At 50.8% G+C, this 12,500-nt stretch overlaps 1 protein-coding gene across 3 annotated transcripts in view; it reads left to right on the top strand.

The window, feature by feature from the left end:
• hip1rb (huntingtin interacting protein 1 related b) overlaps positions 1-12,500 on the top strand; it is a 31,736-nt gene that overhangs the window by 9,556 nt on the left and 9,680 nt on the right. For 2 of the 3 annotated variants that reach the window (XR_004761290.1, XM_035380203.1), the window contains exons 2-13: positions 3,381-3,444; positions 4,303-4,445; positions 4,845-4,901; positions 5,807-5,887; positions 6,242-6,318; positions 7,096-7,157; positions 8,417-8,557; positions 8,945-9,002; positions 10,014-10,089; positions 10,557-10,709; positions 11,166-11,218; positions 11,470-11,542. Coding sequence is in view for 2 of the 3 variants with exons in the window: in XM_035380203.1 (XP_035236094.1) it covers positions 3,381-3,444; positions 4,303-4,445; positions 4,845-4,901; positions 5,807-5,887; positions 6,242-6,318; positions 7,096-7,157; positions 8,417-8,557; positions 8,945-9,002; positions 10,014-10,089; positions 10,557-10,709; positions 11,166-11,218; positions 11,470-11,542 (1,038 nt within the window). In the remaining variant the exon portion in view is untranslated. The remainder of the gene's footprint in view (positions 1-3,380; positions 3,445-4,302; positions 4,446-4,844; positions 4,902-5,806; positions 5,888-6,241; positions 6,319-7,095; positions 7,158-8,416; positions 8,558-8,944; positions 9,003-10,013; positions 10,090-10,556; positions 10,710-11,165; positions 11,219-11,469; positions 11,543-12,500) is intronic. The other variant, XM_035380204.1, reaches the window with a different exon arrangement.

Raw genomic sequence — 12,500 nt, 5'->3', positions numbered from 1 at the left:
TACAGTTCTGCACACTAGCCCGTTAGCGTTACAGTGCTGCGCACTAGCCCGTTAGCGTTACAGTGCTGCGCACTAGCCCGTTAGCGTTACAGTGCTGCGCACTAGCCCGTTAGCGTTACAGTGCTGCGCACTAGCCCGTTAGCGTTACAGTGCTGCGCACTAGCCCGTTAGCGTTACAGTGCTGCGCACTAGCTCGTTAGCGTTACAGTCTCGTAAGGGATTCTAAGTTTTGCTGAATGTAGAGGTTTTTGAAATATTGCAGAAATGCAGGAATTGTACTGGTGCCTAAAGGGATAAAATAGGGGAAAAAAGGGATTAAATATTTCAAAAATTTGTAGTTGACCTTGTTGTGTCCTGTTGACACAGCCTGTAGCTGCAGAGGAGCTGCAGATCTGGGGAGGTTTCCCAGGAAGTGCACGACACCGTCTGCGCTGCTCTCTACGGTCAGCCGCGTACCGCGACTGCTGCCCGTGGCACTGCGCTGCCTTTTTAGACCGGGCTTCATACGGTGTCAGATTCTAGTCTCTAGGTAATCGGAGCACGAATTTAGTCAGGAAAATGGCGAGCACTGTTGGGCCGAATGGCCTGTTTTCGTCATTGTGTTATGTTATGTTTTCCTGCTGTGTTCAGTGTGTAATTAGGCTGTGCGGTGTCTCTAAATGTTGTGTGTGTGATGTTTGGTCCTTGTGTGTGCAGAGTGTAATTATGTGTGTGTGTGTGTGTGTGTGTGTGTGTGATGTTTGGTCCTCGTGTGTGCAGTGTGTAATTATGTGTGTGTGTGTGTGTGTGTGTGTGTGTGTGATGTTTGGTCCTCGTGTGTAGTGTGATTATGTGTGTGTGTGATGTTTGGTCCTCGTGTGTGCAGCGTGTTATTATGTGTGTGTGTGATGTTTGGTCCTTGTGTGTGCAGAGTGTAATTATGTGTGTGTGTGTGTGTGTGTGTGTGTGTGTGTGATGTTTGGTCCTCGTGTGTAGTGTGATTATGTGTGTGTGTGTGTGTGTGTGTGCGTGTGTGTGTGTGTGTGTGATGTTTGGTCCTCGTGTGTAGTGTGTTATGTGTGTGTGTGTGTGTGTGTGTGATGTTTGGTCCTCGTGTGTAGTGTGATTATGTGTGTGTGTGATATTCGATGATAAAGTGGTTTCTTATTTTCCCCTGCTGTTAATACTGCTGCCTCCATCCCGGCATTCCTGGCCCTGTGAACATGCACACGTCTACAGCATACAGGCTGCAGGGGATTTAGGCTCCTCCTCCTCAGTACCTCATGAATAATTAATTTCAGTCAGGAATCAGCTGGCCTGCCAGAATGGACTTCTGACTGCCTTTAACTTTCAGATCCTCTTTCTATCTCTTTCTCCCGCTCTCTCTCTTACATTACATTACTTTTATTTGGCAGGTGCTTTTATCCAAAATCCTCCCTCTCTTTCTCTCCCTCCCTCTCTCTCCCTCTCCCCCTCCCCCTCCCCCTCCCTCCCTCTCTCTCCCTCTCCCCCTCCTCCTCCCCCTCCCCCTCCCTCTCTCTCTCTCTCTCTTCTTGCCTGCTCATATCACATTAATTATAGTTGATTTGACAAGCAGGCTGTTTTAAGGCGTGTTCGCAGTATGGCTGAATTCCCCTGTCCTGGTTGTGTGATCTTTTGTTTGTGTTGATCAGATTAACCTGCGGGGTCCAAGTTAAACTAAGGGGTCATTCCCTGCACTTGGAACGGTACTTCCCTCTAGGGTTTTCGACACACTTGTTCCTGGTTATGGTTATGCACTTTGTTGTACGTCGCTCTGGATAAGAGCGTCTGCCAAATGCCTGTAATGTAACGTAATGATCGCTTTTATTAATGCTGAGATGATTGGCGGTGTAAACGCTGGGAGTCTCAGGCGCTATCTGAGCATGTCACGAGCCCGAACGCGGCACGCCCACAAACCACCGACCGCCAAAATAACCTGTTACCTCATCAACTTCCCTTTTACTCTCCAGCGAAAGTCAGCATCTGCTCTTTAACAGCTGTCTTTAACGGGGTGGGGGCGGGGCGGGGGGGGACGACACACACTCACCCTGGCTGTCCCTGGCTGTCCCTGGCTGTCCCTGGCTGTCCCTGGGCTGTCCCTGGCTGTCCCTGGGCTGTCCCTGGCTGTCCCTGGCTGTCCCTGGGCTGTCCCTGGGCTGTCCCTGGCTGTCCCTGGCTGTCCCTGGGCTGTCCCTGGGCTGTCCCTGGCTGTCCCTGGCTGTCCCTGGGCTGTCCCTGGCTGTCCCTGGCTGTCCCTGGCTGTCCCTGGCTGTCCCTGGCTGTCCCTGGGCTGTCCCTGGCTGTCCCTGGCTGTCCCTGGGCTGTCCCTGGGCTGTCCCTGGGCTGTCCCTGGCTGTCCCTGGCCTGTCCCTGGCCTGTCCCTGGGCTGTCCCTGGGCCAGGAGAGACCCAGAGCCCGCAGTGCTCGGTATCGCTAACTCATTACTCATTCAGAAGTGTTGGTTTCATCATCCTGCTCGCCTCTGGGTTTTTTTTTAATGGTGAAAACCTAAATCCATCGCCCCTGTTTCTGTAATGGCGATGGGAACCGGGCTGTGGTTTTGCACAGCGCCGCCCCGTTTCCTTTCGGGCCGTGTCCCGCGTGGATGTTAGCGCACGCTTTCCGGATGTTTCTGCCTGTGTCCCGCGTGGATGTTGGGGATAGTTCTGGGAAGTTGGCGCGGGTCGCTCTTCCTGGCAGTGCCGCCCGCTCTCCTCGCTGTAAATATTGGTTTTTCCCGGGCCGACGGGTTCACGTCCGCGTTCGCGGGCGAGCGGCTCGGGCCGCCTGCTACATCTGAGGACGTTCATTTTGGAATCTAGAGCACACAGTGTGAGGTCATCTTCAGAGCCAGACCCGCCCGTCTGAGGGTGTGTGTGTGTGTGTGTGTGTGTGTGTGTGTGTGTGTGTGTGTGTGTGTGTGTGTGTGTGTGTGTGTGTGTCTGTCTGTGTGTGTGTGTGTGTGTGTCTGTGTGTGTGTGTGTGTGTGTGTATGAGACTGTGGAGGCACACACAAAGGGAAGTGCTGTGCAGTATGATGTGCTCTTGTTTGCCCTGCCCCGCCCATAATGCACCAGGGTCAGACTGTACCTGCCCTGTTTGTGCTTGCGAATGGAAACCAGACCCCAGGGCAGTCAGTTTGTCCCTTTCAGTGGTGCTCCTGTCTGCACCAATACCAGCATGTGACCCAGGTCACCTGATTAGAGCCACACCCCCTCAGCATTTAGAGAAAATTGTGTTGGGAACTTTCATCTGTAATTTTTTTTTTTTAAGTGTCGTTTTTGAAGTATAACTGCTGTTCTCCCATCTCTCTCCCACTCTCTTCCCCTCTCTCCCCTCCTCCTCTCTCTCTTCCCTTCTTCCCTCTGTCTCTCTCTCAGCTCAGCAGTATAAGTAAGGCCATAACCTCCAGTGAGACGCCAGTGAAGGAGAAACATGCTCGCAGTATCCTTTTCCTAACCCTAACCCTAACCCTAAAACAGCCTCTTGAACTTGTGGGGACCAGAAAAGGTCCCCACCTTGCATAATTTTTCTCATCTTTCTATCCTTGTGGGGACATTTGGTTCTCACAAAGATAGTAATACATGCCCACACACACACACACACACACAGAAACATGCACACACAGCAGGAGACAGGAGGCTCCTCTCTGAACCCCTCGGTTATTGGGGAGGCGGTAGTGTAGTGTAGTGGTTAGGGAACTGGGCCTGTAACTCTGCTGTTGTGCGTTCGAATCCCAGCTGAGGCCCTGTCCTCGAGCACATCAGCCTGAAGTGCATCAGTAAATACTCAGCTGTGGATGTAACTGCCTGTATAGCTCTGCAAGCCACTCTTCATTAGAGCAGCTGCTAAATCTGATGCCACGATGCGTATTTCTAAACTGATTTAAGTTAAATGTATTCAGTCCTTTTTTAAATTTTATAAAGTAGAGCAGTTTGTTAATGAAGGCATGTCTGTTCATTAAGCAGTCTTATCTCCTGCAGGAAGAATACTTATAAGTGTTATTTTTATATTATGTGTTATTTTTATTAACTGCCACCTCCCTGTACACATTTCCTGAGAGTTGCCAGCTGGGTCTAATTATAGCACACTTCATTACTTAGCTGATGTTTCACACTTTGGTCGATGGCATCACTGTTACCATAGAAACATTTCTTGATTTTTGTCAGCGGGGTGCGTGAGTGTGTGTGAGTGTGTGTGCGTGTGTGTGAGTGTGTGTGCACGTGCGTGCGTGTGTGAGTGTGAGGTGGGAGACTCTAAAGGAGCTGCAGGGCTGCGTTTGGGCTCCTTGACCGGCTGCAGGGATCATCCTGGGGACGCACCGGGAGAAGGGCGCCTTCACCTTCTGGTCCTACGCCCTGGGGCTCCCGCTGGCCAGCAGCTCCATCCTCAGCTGGAAGTTCTGCCACGTGCTGCACAAGGTCCTGCGCGACGGCCATCAGAACGTAAGCCCCTCCCCCCGCCTGTCACTCACCCTGACCCTCCCCTCACCTGTCACTCACCCTGACCCTCCCCTCGCCTGTCACTCACCCTGACCCTCCCCTCACCTGTCACTCACCCTGACCCTCCCCTCACCTGTCACTCACCCTAGCCCCTCCCCTCGACTGTCAATCACCCTGACCCTAACCTGTCACTCACAGGACTCAGGCCCCGCCTCTGCAGACCTTAGAACTGCAGAACAGGGGCTAAAGCAGGGCGGATTTTCTCTAAGCAACCAACGTGAAAACAGACAGACATTAATCGTCTGCATAGGATCAGTTATGACTGCTTGACTGAATGATTGAGTCCAGTCACGTTTGTTTAATGCCACTGTGTGGTTGTGATTGTATCTGTTCCCGTTCCAGAGCCTGCAGGATTGTATGAGGCACCAGAGTAACATCGCCGAGACTGGTGCACTCTGGGTAAGTGTGTGTTGAACCTATATTAGTGTTGTGTTCAGTGAGTCATGTCTCACATCCCTCTTATTAGTGAGACCGAGCCAGTCTGAGCTAATGTGAAATTACAGAGGGAAAGTGGAGGAGGGGTTTACATTCACACACACCGGCCAGGGATGGGCATAAATACACTCCCTGAGCTCTGCTGCGATGTGCCTCTCAAAAACACCTATCAGTAAACTACAGACAAAATGGTGGCAGTGTAGGTGAACAGGGGTCCGCTCGTCTGTTCTGAAAGAACATCTTTCATTTTCATCCCCTTCAGAGGGAGGAAACAAACCTGATTGGCTCATGGGCCTCCTCAGACACAGTCACTTAGAAGCCCTGTGATTGGTTAATTGAACATGCACCAACATTCTATTCAATCATTCGATTGGCCAGTTAGTGAGTAGTGAGTAACGTAGTGAATGAAATGTAGAGTAATGTCACATACAGAAGCATTCACTGTACAGTCATACTGAGGCCACAGGCAGAATAAATCTGCTCTCTGCTGCATGGGAGACAGATTTGACTCTGCAGTCTGAGGGAAGAAAATAGAACACGTTTAATTCGTCAGGTGCGTTTCTGCCCCCACCAAGGTCACCTGACATGGTATTATAAAAACAGCGCACAAATCACTGCTCACACACACAGACGGCAGGGGATAAAAATAGTGTGCTTTGTGCACAGCATGGAGTTACTCACACAGGAATCTGTAGTCAGTGGGTAAACGTGATGCTAATAAAATACTGTTCAGCTGAATGAGTGCTAGCAGGGAGTGTAATTATATAGGTGAGGTTTATGTGTGTGAGGTTTAGCTGGTGCTAAGAGGGTAAATGTTTAAAATCAGGATGTAAAGGAGGATAAGGAAGCTTCTCTGTGCTCGTTTCCAGGGTAACCACCACGATCGGTACGGACAGCTGGTCTCCGTCTACACCAGGCTGCTGTGCACCAAGATGGACTTCCACGTGAAGGTAGCGAGCCCCGTCCAGCACCGAGCTGCCACTCGGTGTTCCCCTGGCAACAGGGGCGGGGCCACGTGCGCTGCGCTGGCTGCAGTGGTGACGAATGAGACGATTCACCTGCAGCCACTTGTGAACTGTATACTGTATTTATAAAAAGTGTGTGCGTGTGCGTGTGCGTGTTTGTGTACGTGCGTGCGTGTGTGTGTGTAAGCGGAGGTGTGTGCATGGGGAGTGTTGACAACACAGAGTAACAGGTGTGGTACAGATAAAATTGTACAGGTAAATAAACGGGTGAATTGCATGGAAACCAGATAACGGCCGTTGGAAACAGCGTTGCTATGTTACCGCTTCCTCTTCTCGCAGCATCCCGAAATCCGGCCTAACCTGGAGGCTTCGGACGAGGTCCTGGAGCGCGCAGCCGGCTCCGATATTAACAACGTGTGAGTGTGTGCACCTGTATTCACCGACAACCCCCCCCCCCCCCACCCCCCGCTCCTCATCTCTCTAGCTGGAGGAATTCTGGGAGATGCACACCTAGAGCAAGGATGAGCTGTTATTAAATCCTGTTTGGATATACCTGTATTTAGTGAAAGGGGGGACTGGTTCTGGTGTTACACCCTGCGCCCCTGCAGGCCTGTGGGGTGTGTGTTTCAGGGGGGACTGGTTCTGGTGTTACACACTGTGCTGTAGAACGGGGTTCCCAGACTGTGACCCACTTGTGAGGTGCCAGTGCAGTAACGTGTCAGGGCAGCTGCGTGTCCTCTCTCACTGGTGTGGTGTTTAATTTCACTAATTTCACAGGTGTGAATGACCTGTATAATGTACCAGTTATTTTTTTCACGTCTGTCTCAGGACCCTCCCTAAAACCAAAAAAAAAAACACGCAACTGAACTGGGTCATATACTAATATATCTGGAATACCTTAACTCTTTAGGTTTCAGTGAAACACGTTGGCAGCAGAAAATGGCCACACAGTAGAAATAATCTTTCTTTTCATGGTGTCAGTGATCTGCGAGAATATCCCAGGTGTGTCTAAAGGGTTAAAAAATATTGTTGTTGGTTACGGATCTGGACTTGTGAACCGCTTGGGGTCCTGGCCCGCAGTTGGGGTGGGGGGGCAGTGGGGGGGCTCTTTTCTCTTCACGGTAATGATCTGCTTTGTTAAGGGACCGGCCAACGGTAACTAAGCGGGTATCTGTTTCCCCCCCCCCCCCCAGGTTCCAGCTCACAGTGGAGGTGTTCGATTACTTGGACGCTGAGCTGAGGCTGGCGGAGTCAGGTGAGTCACCTGACAACCCCCCCCCCCCCCACGCTCAAAAGAAACCGCAACCTGAGCCGGGGGGGGGGGGCATGGACTCTTTTCTCCAGAAAGCTGAGACTGGGAGGCGGGTGTGGGGGGGGTTATGGAAGTGTAGGGGTAGATGCACATTCGGAGGTCAGAGGTCATGGTGTCACGCCCGTCCCTACCCTGCTCTAGGGGCTTTTTTTGGGGGGGCGGGGGTGCTACTGTTCTCGGGACAATAGTGTAGTCTGAGGTAGTAACAGGTATGGGTCTGTGAGAGGGGGGGTTTGGGGGTTCCTGTACTGACCCAGGGGAGGACTAGCGTCTGAACTCTCCCATATCCTGGCCGCCACAGTCGCCAGTCGAGCGTCGGCCTGAGGAGCCGCTCTGACCCGGTCCAGAATCGATCCACGACCGTGTGGCTCATCCGTGACTAAACGCGTTCTGATTGGCCGGTTCAGCCTCCTCTGATTGGTCAGACATTCTGCGCTTGCTGTGTTTCTCTGTACTGGCCCTAACAGGAAGGGACGAGTCGATCGAGATGTTATTTCTGTCAGCTTTTGGGATATAATTACACCAGTTACCTCAGTGGAAACCCCCCCGCATCTCCTCCTGATGTGGGATGAGTCACTGAACCCCCCCCCCCCCCCCTTGTCACAAGACTGGTCAGATTCTGTCCAACTGGAAAGCAGGGCGTGTGCATGTAGGACGGCTTTGAAACTTAAGAGGTTGCAGGTTTGATTTCTGGGTAGGGCACTGCCCTTGTCCCCTTGGGCACGGTGTGTGTGTAACCCGACTGCTTTGGTAGAAAGCTAAACTGTATGAATGGATTCTATGATGGGGAAGAAATCTAAGTTGGGTATGTCACTCTAAACACATGAGACACATACGTCTGCTAAATGTAAAGTATGTGTCTATGGTGAGGGTTTAGCATGTCTTCATTTATGTGGTCTTATGTAAATGTGTGTGTGTATGGTGAGGGACTGGACCTCTGTACCCTGTGGTTTTGTATAAATGTGTGTGTATGGTGAGGGACTGGACCTCTGTACCCTGTGGTTTTGTATAAATGTGTGTGTGTATGGTGAGGGACTGGACCTCTGTACCCTGCGGTTTTGTATAAATGTGTGTGTGTATGGTGAGGGACTGGACCTCTGTACCCTGTGGTTTTGTATAAATGTGTGTGTGTATGGTGAGGGGCTGTATCTCTGTACCCTGTGGTTTGATGCTAACGCTATCGCTGCGTTTGCTCCTCTCAGTGATCCGGCAGCTCAACACCTCCATCGCCATCTCCACCACCACGTCGGGCCAGTGCCGCCTGGCCCCCCTCATCCAGGTCATCCAGGACTGCAGCCAGCTCTACCACTTCACCGTCCAGCTGCTCTTCAAACTGCACGCCTGTGAGTGGCCACGCCCACATCCCCAGAGTGGTCCCGCCCACATCCCCAGCATGGCCCTGCCCACATCCCCAGCATGGCCCTGCCCACATCCTCAACATGGCCCTGCCCACATCCCCAGCATGGCCCTGCCCACATCCCCAGTGTGCCCTGCCCACATCCTCAGCATGGCCCTGCCCACATCCTCAGCATGGCCCTGCCCACACCCCCAGTGTGCCCTGCCCACATCCTCAGCATGGCCCTGCCCACATCCCCAGTGTGCCCTGCCCATATGTAGTTAGCATTTCTCCTTTTTAATGTCCTGTTGTGTGGTTGTTGTTGTTGAGCATATGGCAGGTGTGTTTTTACCTGTGTGAGGGAGCCAGCGCTGGCTTGTGCTGTGGGTTGCAGGTTTGCCAGTGGAGACTCTCCAGGGCCACAGAGAGCGGTTCCACGAGCAGTTCCACAGGTAAGGTGAACAGGGCCGCAGGTTTACCTGAGACCCCCCCCCCCCCCCCCCGCACAGGGGCAGGACGGCAGTGAGATCCCTTTCATCCTCTCCAGCTCCCAGAGCTTCTGTGAGAGGAAGCCTCACCTGCCAGGTTCATACCCATGTGCCCTCAGCCTGACCAATCAACCCTCTCAGCTTTCCATCAGCAATACTCCCCAACCAATCACATTGCATCACAGCACATCAGATCAGTGTGGGCCTGAGGGCGAAGGAGGCGACTGTAACACTGAGGCGGGAGGAGTTAACTAACCTTAAATGACCGAGGGACCAGTTTACACACTAAAATATTTATTGGCCCACTGAAACTGGCCCACTTTAATTTGTGATGCGATCCAGATTTCCTCAACTGCTGCGTTTCTTCTAAGAACACGGAGAAGGTTCTCTCCAGTACAGCCACAAACATGGGTCGCTTCCAAGTGCCTAGTGACAGGCGACCATTTTGAATTTACAGACAACCAGAGACGCTCCAGTGATTTGATTGTTACTGAACAACACATAAAGGGTCGTTTAATGTTTCAGATTTGTGTTACATTTTTCAGTTTTGTTTTCTTAATTGTGTTTTGCATAGTGCTGTGAAATTTACTCCATAATTCCACTTTAGACTGGACCTGCTGCAGGAGGAGATGGGGAACTGTGTTTGAACATTGTGTACCCAAACGTTATGAAATTGAAACCCTTTTGTGTTCAGAGAAAGATTCAAAATGACTGTTTTATGCCATTGGCCCTTGTTCACTCTGTTGAATTAATTTAATTTAAATAAAACATTAAAACTTTTCTTAAAAGTTTTTCATTTTTGCTCCCCCCCCCCCCTCTCCATATCTCCATTTTATATCTGAAGAGCCATCAACAGAATTTATCAGTAGGATTTACTGGAAGTGAAGTCTGTAGATATTCAGTGAATTAATTTCCATTTTGTACTTCAGATGATGAGGCAGACATTTTATGCCATCATTCTGTGCTCCTTTCCAGCCTGAAGAACTTCCTGAACAGATCCAGGGACATGCTGTTCTTTAAACGGCTCATTCAGATCCCCCAGCTGCCTGACGTAAGAGACGCCATCGCCCTGTTTGCCAACGGTGTGGTCCCTGTGGCATTGTGTGGAGCAGAAAGGAATGTATTTGCAGGGAGATTGTGCCGGGGGTGGAGCCTCTGCAGTATAAAATATGGGTGGGGTGGGGGGGTGGGGGGGGTGTATGTAAGCTATAGTCATGTGACCTGAGAGCAACATCTTTGCTTTTAAAGCAAATGTTTGTTTGTTTATTAATGCTGTTTATTTAGTGTGGTATATTGATGTTGTTTCTTTGTATTGTGTCTCCTCTGCATTGCATTAGTTTATTTGTGGATGTCTAGCTGTGTAAAGCATCTTTGAAAAAGGCCACATAATCAAATCCATTATTCTTCTCATTTTCTTTCTCCTGTCCTCTCCTCCTCCTCCTCCTCTTTTCCCCCTTTTTCTTCTCATCGTAATTCCGCCCATCGCTGCTCTCCTTCCCGTCGGCCACGCCCCCGCAGGCTCCGCCCAACTTCCTGCAGGCGTCGGCGCTGGCCGAGCACGTGAAGCCGGTGGTGGTTGTCGAGGAGGAGGAGCCCCCCGACGACGACGACCCAGAGCCGCTGATCGAGGTCAGCGAGGTCACGCAGCCCAGCCTGCAGGTGCAGCCGCAGGTAACCACGCGTCGTCACAGCAACGGCATGACAGGGACCGCCCCCCTCGCAGGAGGTGGGCTCGTTCCAGTCAGTTGTTTCATCCGTCCTCGACCTCTTGGTCCTCGCCTGACTTGGAAATAGATCGCCTTTGTGGAAGTCTTCTGATCGGGATGCGTGACGTATGAATGATCGATCTGTGGGTCCACCCCCTCCCCATCTGCCATGTCTGTAATTAACATGGCTTCAAATTTATGCTTGATAGAGCACGGATGTTCCATTTGCCTAATACACATTTCCTCGATGTCCTCGCGTCCTTCCCTCGCGTCCTTCCCTCGCGTTCTTCCCTCGCGTTCTTCCCTCGCGTCCTCCGATGGCTGGAGCTTTGGAGCTGAGAAAGGTTGCCTGTTGCCATGACACCAGTGTCCAGCCTGTTCTCTGTAATTACATGTAATGTTTCTCCTCTGATTTTGGCAGTTTGACATATTTGATCAGACCTTTGGGCCTCCCAACGGTGGATTCGATGAAAGGTAAAGACTGCTCCGCTTTAATATAAAATATAAATATATAAAACGCAAGCTGGCCAAAGTAGCTGTAAGATGCATCTGCTCTGAAAGAGGACCTTGTTTTTCACTGTGTTTTCACTGTGGTGGACATTTTTGTGTAAACTGAAGATGGTTGAAGGTCACTGAAAGTGGTTGAAGGTCGCTGAAAGTGGTTGAAGGTCGCTGAAAGTGGTTGAAGGTCACTGACCCCGCTGGGTGTGTTGGCCGGTCCACAGGGACGTCCAGATAGACAGCATGAAGAGGGAGATGGACCTCCTGAGGGCCGAACTGGAGAGGATCAAAGCTGAGGTACGGACGCTGGGAAACCCTTCATTTTAAGGGCCGTTTGGGGCCACTCCAGGGTACATGCCTTATTTGAAATATGCTTCAAATATCCTGTAGAAACCAGTATAATTATTGTAGATTATTGACAGTTTTACATACAAAACAGATTTTTAGCAGAATCTGAAGTTATATTATTTATTAATAAGTTATTGTATTTGGTCTACTGTTTATACCAGTGGTTCCCAGCCTTGTTCCTGGAGATCTACCGTCCTGTGGATTTTCATGTCAACCATAACAAACCACACCTCATTCAACAGCTAGAGATCTCATTGAGCTGCTAATTAGTACAGTCAGTTGTGCCAAGCTAGGGTTGAAATGATAACCAACAAAACAGTAGATCTCCAGGAAGAGAGTTGGGAACCCCTGGTTCTCCCAGTGAAACTGCACAGGAGTCTGTATTTTGCATCGGAGTTTGGTTACAAAGGACCTTGGAAGGTTTCATGTGTCTCAGCACTGTAATGCTGTTACTTAGTTCCATGAAATATGTAGCAGGGCTGCAATAAATTCCCTTTCAATTCAGTCGCTGAAGGAAATGTGCTGAAATTCAATTAGCGAACTGGAAAAAAAAACCTGTTGTGTGTTGCAGGCATTTTTCAGTCAATTGAATATGAGTTAATTTCCTGAATGGCTGAACTGAAATGAATTGGCTGTTCTGTGGGTGTTTAGTTGTTTTGGCGTTAGGTGTGGGGGAGTGGGGGGGTTGGGGAGGGGGATGGTATGTGCCCTGTGGAATTGGGCTGGTCTTGATAAACAGGCGTCTGGGGGTGTGGAATCTGGCAAGTGGGTTTGGAATGGAAGACGGGGGTGGGCACTGGTAGTCACCGTCACACTGTGTGTGTGTGTGTGTGCGTGCGTGTGTGCGTGCGTGCGTGCGTGCGTGCGTGCGTGCGTGCGCGCGTGCGTGCCTGCATGCGTGTGTGTG

Source organism: Anguilla anguilla, chromosome 10, assembly GCF_013347855.1.
Source record: "Anguilla anguilla isolate fAngAng1 chromosome 10, fAngAng1.pri, whole genome shotgun sequence".
NCBI lineage: Eukaryota > Metazoa > Chordata > Actinopteri > Anguilliformes > Anguillidae > Anguilla > Anguilla anguilla.
Note: the sequence above shows the minus strand (reverse complement) of the source record. Positions and strands in the feature narration are given on the sequence as shown.